The sequence below is a fragment of the Bidens hawaiensis genome, unplaced genomic scaffold (genome assembly GCF_021521415.1).
Source record: "Bidens hawaiensis isolate Kalapana, Puna unplaced genomic scaffold, B.hawaiensis_p1.1 tig00012134_1, whole genome shotgun sequence".
NCBI lineage: Eukaryota > Viridiplantae > Streptophyta > Magnoliopsida > Asterales > Asteraceae > Bidens > Bidens hawaiensis.
Genome location: NW_027491975.1, coordinates 356,052 through 365,342, shown reverse-complemented (window position 1 = coordinate 365,342; position 9,291 = coordinate 356,052). Strand labels below are relative to the sequence as shown.

Here is a 9,291-nt window from a genome sequence, read left to right as displayed (position 1 = left end):
TAATATTTTAGATCACACCGAGTGAGTACAACAGAACCAGATGCAACGATCTACCCAATCAACCATCATGAGATCAATCAGTTGAGTCCCGACACTGACGGAACAACAGCCGATCAAATCGCAGGGCCTTTTAGTTTCACTCCAATTTCAACTTCACAAACACACATGGCCAATTTCCTAGCTCAGTTTCTCTCTATCAAAAACTCATGCGAACGCGTCGTCATTGCTGGTACATTCGATTATTTAATTCATCGTTTATTTGTTCTTTCTAGCCCTAATTTCTGCTCATATGATATTATATTTAACTGATCAGATCAATTCACTCTTGTATTGTTAATTGTAAACCCTAGTATAATTACATTGAACATTTCAATTCATTATTCAGCCCTAGTACTTTTCAACTCAAACTTCATATTATTATGTTTAGGTTTTGGCTACAGCTTTTGCTTATATTTCTCAGTATTGATTACTGATTTCCAGTTAATCCGGTAAAAAATCAGGATCGGTATTTGAAATAAAAATTGAAGTGTGTCTAAAAAGTGTAAGAAGTAATCTGGTGCATTAGATATGTTGATCTGATGGTGGATATGGAAAGTGTGTTTATTGTGCGGTGTGTTTTATTTTAGTTGCGGTGTGTTTATTATGCGGTTTGTTTTATCAGATTTAAAGATTTAATGGTGAAAACACACTTTCTACACTTCTTAGGAAAAATCTACTTCTTATTATAGCCTTGCTCTCTCTCTCTCTCTCTATATATATATATAAGCAATTTAACACTAACAATTCAGTATACACTCCCACCATTAACTAATTAACCTTTTGCAACTGCCAAAACACTAACAATCGTAACAAGTAGGAACTGATTAAGACTTAAGACACTAATAGCAGCAATAAGAAGAAAGACGAATGGAAGATCTAAGAAGAAAGGTACTGATATCGGGAAATCCGTGATATATCAGGTCAATATCGCCGATATTATCAGTACCGATATTTTACATGGGGACTGATAATAAATATAGCACCGATATTATTGAAATCTAAAAAACTTGAAATTTAATTAATTCCAGTTGAAGATGTAAGTGATTTGTGTAAATGTAAACCCTAGTATAGTTACATTGAACATTTGGAGTCCTTATATAGGCCTAGTACTTTTAAACTCAAAATTCATATGCATATATTTAGTTTTTGGCTACTAAATTTCCAGATTGTAATGATTTCTTTATAGTTAAATGTTGTGTGTCAAAATATCAAGTTGATTTTTTTATTATTTTGCTATTTGCTCATATGTTGTCTTGATACTGAAATGTTAAAAATTTGTAATTTAATTGATTCCAGTTGAAGATGTTAGTGATTTGTGGCCACTTGTCAAGAAAGGATTTGAAGAAAGACTTCCTTTTAAAAGAGCTACATTGAATAACAAAACGCGTAATGCGGTTTTCGTGGAAAATCTGCCAGCTGAGTTTATATTGACAACTGACGCACGGCTTCGCAGTAGGTTCCCACAAGAACAGTTATTATTTTCGTTCCGAGAACCATATGCAACTGTGGTTCTTGTAACCTGTGAGGTAACTCGTGTTTATATTTATTGGATTTAACTTTATAAAGGTTTGGTTTCATATCGTTCGTATTTCAACAGGATCTAGACGAGTTCAAGACAATCCTAAAACCACGTCTAAAGTTAATCGTGCAAAATGATGAACGAGAGTGGTTTATTGTCTTTGTGTCCCGGGCCCCACCCCATAATGACCAAGCAACGAAAATGGCAAAAAAAGTTTATGCTAAACTTGAAGTTGATTTTAGCTCAAAGAAGCGGGAAAGGTAAAGTTGTGAAGCTAATAAATGTACATAAATCATGTATTTAGAGTGTATTCTGTATATACTATAAAGGTGTAACATTAGATTAAAATCCTTGTTGTAGGTGTTGTAAACTGGATATAAATGGACCTGAAGCAGGTTTTTGGGAAGATTTGGAATCCAAAATCACTGAGTGTATCAGAAACACTCTTGATAGGCGTATCCTGTTTTATGAGGAGGAAATTCGTAAGCTTAGTGAAAAACGTTTTAAGCCCGTTTGGAGCTTCTGTAACTTTTTCATTCTGAAGGTAAACTGTAAACAATCATTAAGTTTGTTAAGGTTTTACATTTGTTAATCAATCAATCAATAAATTGATAATTTGAATATAGGAAAGCTTGGCATTTATGTTTGAGATGGCTCATCTTCATGAGGATTCGTTACGGGAATATGATGAACTCGAGCTCTGCTATTTGGAAACAGGTCTTTAACGATTTAGATGAAGTTACATTTGTATTAATTGAAGTCGGCAATTTTAATATGTTAACTTATTTGACAATGTGGACTTATGAAATTTATTACTTTATGTGCAATCAGTTAACATAGCAGGCAAACACAGGGATTTTGGAGGATTGGAACATGGAGATGATCAGGCTGCACTGTTAAACCCTGCCAAAAAACCACTAACACAGATTGTTCTAGATGATTCTTTTAGGGAGTTTGAATTTCGACAATATCTATTTGCTTGTCAAGCAAAGGTAGGCAGGGTTTAATCTGATCGTTTTTACTAATCAGGTTATTAATACAATAATGGAACCTTTTGCAGCTATTGTTCAAGCTAAACCGTCCGTTTGAAGTTGCAGCGAGGGGATATTCATTTGTAATTAGCTTCTCAAAAGCATTGGCTCTTCATGAGGTCCGTTGTTCACTTTAAACTGACCATTTAATGTTTTTATTTTATTTCTGATTAATTTTCTTGCTTATTTGTTTATGGCTTCTGCAACAGAGTATATTACCCTTTTGTTTACGTGAAGTTTGGATTATTACTTCTTGCTTGAGTTTAGCAAATGCAACAGCTGCTCATTATAGTAATGGACTTGTAGCACCTGATATTGAAAAAGAATATTATCGTGTGCGTGGGGAGTTATATTCTCTGTGTCGAGCTAAGGTAAGACTAACGAGGTTACAAAACATCAGTTATAAATAAAAATGCACATCTTCAGATACATATGACAATGAAAGCATTGATGAAATTGGCAGTTCATGAGGCTTGCGTATTTAGTTGGTTATGGTTCTGCTATTGAAAGAAGTCCTGTCAACAGGTATGCACTTTGTTTTATATAAATTTTATATTTTATTTCTTCCATTTTACGGTAAAATATTTTGTTTTTCGTGTACAGTGCTTCACTTAGCATGCTTCCTTGGCCTAAACCAGCAATCTGGCCTTCTGTTCCCCCAGATGCATCATCTGAAGTTCTTGCTAAAGAAAAGGTATGTGTTGTGTTGTAATTTTAATTCTAAACCCCTTTTGATAAAAATATATATGCTATTATAGATGAATCTTCAAGTTACACCAAGAGTCAAGCATTTTGGTATTCAGAGGAAACCGTTACCACTCGAGCCTAACTTTCTTCTGAGAGAGGCTAACCGCCGAAGAGCTTCTCTTTCTGTTGGAAACGTTTCTGAAATGTTTGATGGGTATGGAATAGTCAACTGTTATTATTATTAATATTACTATTATTATTATGTGTTGAAAAACCTACTCTGATCCACTTGTCATATGTTGCCAGCTCAGGATCATTTCCTGCCATGTCACGAACCAATTCTACACCTGGAAACTTTGAAAGCTCAATTGACCGACCTATGAAACTTGCAGAAATCTTTGTCGCCGCTGAACATGCTCTTCAAAAAACAATTTCTAATCCTGATTTATGGGCATCATTTTCATCCTTAGATGAATTTGAGGTATATGATTCAAAAACTCTTTATCATCAAACAGTGTGCATGGGTTGGTTTTGGGCTCAAACCGAAAATTCAGTTTTTGAGTTTCTAAAATTCATTTTGGTTTTTCAGTTTTGGTTCGGTTCATTTTTGGTTTTAACATTTGGACTTCAATTTTTTGGGCTCAAAAAATGTATTTGGGTCTAACACTCTAGGCTAAATCTTTTTGTTAATTAAAGATTAATTGATTATTATACATTTGAGCTAATATATTTGGGTGATACTATTTATTAAACTTTTAATACCTACTTAATATTTAAAATGAAAATCCATAAATGCGTTTCAGTTTGGTTTTTTCGATTTTTACAATAACATAAAACCATACTATCGGTTTTATCTGGGTTTGGTTTTTTCGGATCGTTTTTTTTTTTTTGGTTTATTGGTTACAGATTTTCGGTTCATGCACACCCCTATTCAAACTTGGCACATATTATCTTATATAATCATTTATGTGTTCATCAGAAAAAATATCTGGACCTGTCAAAATCTGCAGCAGAAAACTACAATAATTCATGGTGGAAACGACATGGAGTCGTTCTTGATGGGGAAATTGCAGCGGTTTGTTTTAAACATGAAAACTATGATTTAGCTGCAAAATCATATGAGAGAGTTTGTGCTCTTTACTCCAGTGAAGGCTGGGAGGATTTGTTAGCTGATGTGCTTCCTAATTTAGCTGAGTGCCAGAAAATACTTAATGATCAAGCTGGCTACTTATCATCTTGTGTTAGGTTACTTTCTCTTGATAAGAGTTTGTTCTTATCAAAAGAACGCCAAGTGTTTCAATCTGAAGTTGTTCGTCTTGCACATGGTGATATGGAGCATCCTGTGCCGTTAGATGTGTCGTCATTAATTACATTTTCTGGTAATTCTGGACCGCCTTTGGAGTTATGTGATGGTGATCCGGGAATCTTGTCTGTTATTTTATGGAGTGGGTTTCCTGATAACATCACTCTTGAATCACTCAGTCTGACGTTGACTTCTACCAGTAATGCTGATGAGGGCGTTAAGGTAAATTTGTTTGTTTGTTTGTTCATATAGTTGTTGTGAGGTCAAAACTCGTGAATTTTGATATTTTGGCTAATGTTCAGGCAATAAGGAGCTCTGGTGCTACAATATTAAACCCTGGTAGAAATACAATCACACTTTCTTTGCCACCTCAGAAAACTGGCTCGTATGTGTTGGGTGTTCTTACAGGGCAAATTGGTCACTTACGGTTCAGATCTCATCGTTTTGCTAGAGGTGGTCCTGCAGAAAGTGATGATCTTTTGAGTTTTGAGAAACCATCTAGGCCGATCCTCAAGGTAGTTGCACCTAAATGAATCAAGATTCGTGAAAATTTAGCAGTTTAGTGTTCGTATTTGATATCCTTACCCAACGAAAAAGACTTGGTTTTTAAGATTCAAGAATAATTAGCATATATATTGGGGGGGGGGGGGGGTTTAAAAATAATTTTTCAAAACTAGCTAAAAAAGAAGCTAAAGATTTAAGATTTATGAAAATAAGCAACTGCGTAGTCCTAATATGATACCCAATTCGAGAAACTTACTTTTTAACCCTAAAGTCCCTAAATTACCTAAAAAGGAGGCCTATTACACTTTACAGTGTCAGACTCATGAATATAAGTAACCGAGGGTCCTATTTGATACCAAATTCAGGACTCTCAGTTTTTAACCTCAAACCCTCAAAATTAGCTAAACTAGAAGCTAATTACACTTGAAAGATTCAACATTTTGAAAAAATATAAATTTAACACCCAAAAATGAAAATAAATGATGTGGCTAAGATCTGTTTGTTTGTGGTCTGTTCTAACTTTAGGTTCACAAACCAAGGGCTCTTGTTGATCTTGCTGCAGCAGTTTCATCTGCATTATTAATGAATGAACTCCAATGGGTTGGAATAATTGTAAAACCAATTGATTATTCTCTCAAAGGAGCTGTTCTACACATTGATACTGGTCCCGGCTTGAAGATTGAAGAATCACAGCCCATTCAAATGGAGATATATGATAAGGATAATGATAAAAGTAATACTACTGCCACAGAAACACAACTAACTTTAAAAGATGGTAGCTTAGAGTTACCAGATTGGGCAAGCAACATAATGAGCGTGCTATGGGTTCCCGTTCGTGCTATTAATGATGGATTAGCAAGAGGAACATCTGCAGGTGATTATTTATTTATTTTTACATTTAATGTTATCCGTTTTCTGTTAACATTTGGCATTTGTTTCAGGGGCAGTTTCTCCTGAAAGACCGAGTGTAGTAGATGGATTAAGAACAGTGGCTTTAAAACTTGAATTTGGAGTATCACATAATCAGACATTTGAAAAAACTATAGCTGTTCATTTCACCAACCCGTTCCACGTCAGCACACGTGTGGCAGATAAGTGTAGTGATGGCGCTTTGCTTTTGCAGGTTATCATTATTGTTATTATTCTGACTTCATGATCATTAATTAAGCTTGTACATGAACCAAAAGAATATGAATGGAGCAAACAAACGATTGAACACAAACAACTAATCGCGGACAATTAATCGAACAAGGTTTATTTGTTCGTGTTTGTTTGTTAAGAAAAAACATGTTCGTTCGTTAACAATATAAAGGAACTGTTCACGATTGTAAACGGATGAACATAACTGAACATAGATGATTGAACATAATTGAGCTAAAACTAGTTCAAAGTAATGTGAAGAAGAACGTGTTGGATCTAAAAAGTTATTGAAACTATGCTCATTGTAATGGACCAAAAATATTTTATATGTATATATTAACGAACAGACTTAAAACAGGCGTAAGCTAACAAACATAATCAAATTTAAGTGAACAAATGTTCACGAGCACAAATGAAAGAACGAGACATGTGTTCATGTTTGTTCGTCTATTAATAAATGAACATAAACGAACTTCCCACCAGACGATTTACGAATTGTTTATTGAAAGTTCGGTGCATATACAGGCCTGCCTATAATATTTTCTTTTATCTATAATAACTTTATATTTTTATGGAATTGTTCTTTTCAGGTCATACTACACTCACAAGTGAAGGCCCGTTTGACCATTCATGATGCTTGGTTAGATTTACAAGACGGTTTTGCTCATTCTGGTCAAACTGATGGTAGACCGACATCTGCTTTCTTTCCCCTTGTAGTTCCATCAGCTTCTAAAGCTGGAATCTTGTTCAGTATATCCTTGAAAACCTCAATAACTGAAGGTAATTATTTTCTATTTTAAAACTAGTCATTCGCAAAGAAATTGATTTGTTTCTTGATAATAAAGATGAAGCTAAAGAGATGAATCCTGATACAATATTAAACATTAGCTACAAAATCGACGGGAATAGAAATCTTGGATCTCATACTCCTGTGTCTGTTGGGACCATTGGATCTGTTGATGATGTCACACAGTTGTTGACTTTTAGGAGTGCGATTGTTTTGCAACGACCTGTTCTGGAACCTTGTTTAGCAGTTGGTTTTCTTCCTCTTCCTTCAAGTGGTCTTAGAGTCGGCGAGCTTTTTACAATGAAGTGGCGAGTTGAAAGATTAAAATATCTTGAGGAAAACAATGTAAAGCTTCCCATTCTTTTTAACTCTCGAAAATCTTTAATATTATAATTTCTAAAATGCACAAAAAACCGTGATTTCTTGACATGTGTGGTATATAATCCTAATTTAGTTAGTGAAAATAAAAAGGGTATTTGATCACATGCTTGTGTAGGCATTATGTGTTTAAATATCATCTTGATTTTTATTTAAATTGTCTATTTGATTTGCAACAGGATGAAGTACAGTATGAAGTGAGTGCAAGTTCTGAGCATTGGATGATTGCTGGGAGGAAGCAAGGTCATGTGCCTCTCTCCATAAAACAAGGTGTGTGAAACTAAACTCACTCGTGTTAAAACAAATCAATTTGGGTTTTGATTTTGTTGAAAAGGGGTCAAATGGATACGATAGATCTAATTAGCTATATACTTGTTGAAAGTGACTTAAACGTGTATTTAAAAGCTTACAATCTCTTTAACAGACAGGCGTCACTCTTCACACACCACTGACATGTCACACGGCATGTATAACGTTTTCCACATATTATATGGCCTGTAAGATATGTGAAAAATGCTTATACGGCATGTATGATATGTGGAACATTTTTATTTGGCATGTATCATATGTGAAACATGTTTATTTGGCATGTATGATATGCGGTAGATGTTTATGCAGCCTGTATGATATGTGGTAGATGTTTATGCGGCCTGTATGATATGTGAAAATGTTTATGCGGCCTGTATGATATGTGAAAATGTTTATGCGGCGTGTATGATATGTGGAAAATGTTTATGCGGCCTGTATGATATGTAAAAGTTTATATACGACTGTATGATATATTGAAAATGTTTATATGGCCCGCATGGTATGACTGAAGCTCACAGATGTGAAACTGGTGTGTGCCACAGAAGTTATGCAACCCATATAATATGTGTGGTGGTGGTGTACGTATTGTAGCACCCCTCTCAAATTGTTTAATTTAAAAAGTATTTGATTTATTAGTTAACAATATAGTTTTATGTTAACTCTATATAGGTTCAAGAATCGAGATATCAGTACTATGTGTACCACTGGCGGCTGGATATGTCCGGCCGCCACAACTGGAGCTACCAAACATCGGTGACGCGAATATAAGTTGTAACCCAGCCGGGCCCCATTTGGTCTGTGTCTTTCCTCCGCCCCTGAGCTCGTCTTACTGCATTCCGGCCTGATAAATCAAATCACACGGTCTTCATTTCCTGGTGACCGGAGATCCGTATAGAGTTGAAAACGGCTAGTTTTATAGCATTTTCGAGACTGTTTTGTTCTAATTTTGGAGTGACAGTGGTAGGTTAGGTCATGCATTGGTGCATATACAAATGGGATAGTGGCATTATAGTGAAAACATGGCACAATAACTTTAAGATACAGTGTTGCAATCCCTTGTGTGATATGTTTAATGATCCCAACTTTGTATCCTTGTTATGAACTGTGTCTTATGTATTACTAAAAATTGTTTTGTTTGTGTTTTTTTAATCAACATACATCAAAAAATGCATTGATTATTTGATTTAATGAGGTTATGGTTTTTAAATAATATCTAATGAGTTTAAGTAGATAATTAGGGGTTATTCAAAGGTTCCGTGTGGTTCAGGAGCCGAGAATGACTGAAAATCAAAACTGGAACCGAACATTGGTTTGGTTCCAAAATTGCTAACATTGGTTCTTGCTATTCAGTTCTGGGCCCGAACCGGTTATGCCGGTATTTTTATAAAATGAATTGTTCAAACTTTGCAAATTGGAACATTCAAAAATTAAAATCAAGTCAAATCAATAAAAAGTAGTAAAATTCAAATTTTGAAGTTCAAACCATCCAAATTAAATGTAGCAACAATTAAAGGTTTCATCTTCAATGGGTATGGTTTCGGGTTAGAAAAATATTTATTCACTATTTATTAATACAACATAATCGAATAATTTG

At 34.7% G+C, this 9,291-nt stretch overlaps 1 protein-coding gene across 1 annotated transcript; it reads left to right on the top strand.

Annotated features, from left to right (window-relative positions):
* Positions 1–8,875, top strand: LOC143540028 (trafficking protein particle complex II-specific subunit 130 homolog). Its single transcript, XM_077033196.1, has 20 exons — positions 1–229; positions 1,336–1,565; positions 1,637–1,818; positions 1,919–2,102; positions 2,185–2,275; positions 2,390–2,550; positions 2,619–2,708; positions 2,799–2,960; positions 3,053–3,114; positions 3,193–3,283; positions 3,348–3,498; positions 3,570–3,757; positions 4,256–4,801; positions 4,882–5,094; positions 5,609–5,957; positions 6,025–6,206; positions 6,814–7,003; positions 7,069–7,355; positions 7,568–7,658; positions 8,367–8,875. Exons 1-20 carry the CDS (start codon positions 166–168, stop codon positions 8,540–8,542), a joined length of 3,690 nt encoding a protein of 1,229 aa, XP_076889311.1. The 5' UTR covers positions 1–165; the 3' UTR covers positions 8,543–8,875.
* Positions 8,876–9,291: the final 416 nt, after the last annotated feature.

What these genes read in the sequence shown, in the direction of transcription:
- LOC143540028 (XM_077033196.1), top strand. Translation starts at nt 166, where the DNA reads ATGGCCAATTTCCTAGCTCAGTTTCTCTCTATCAAAAACTCATGCGAA. An exon ending in AAGCATTGGCTCTTCATGAG is followed by an intron (nt 2,709 to 2,798) that starts GTCCGTTGTTCA and finishes CTTCTGCAACAG; the next exon opens with AGTATATTACCCTTTTGTTT. An exon ending in GAAAACCTCAATAACTGAAG is followed by an intron (nt 7,004 to 7,068) that starts GTAATTATTTTC and finishes TTGATAATAAAG; the next exon opens with ATGAAGCTAAAGAGATGAAT.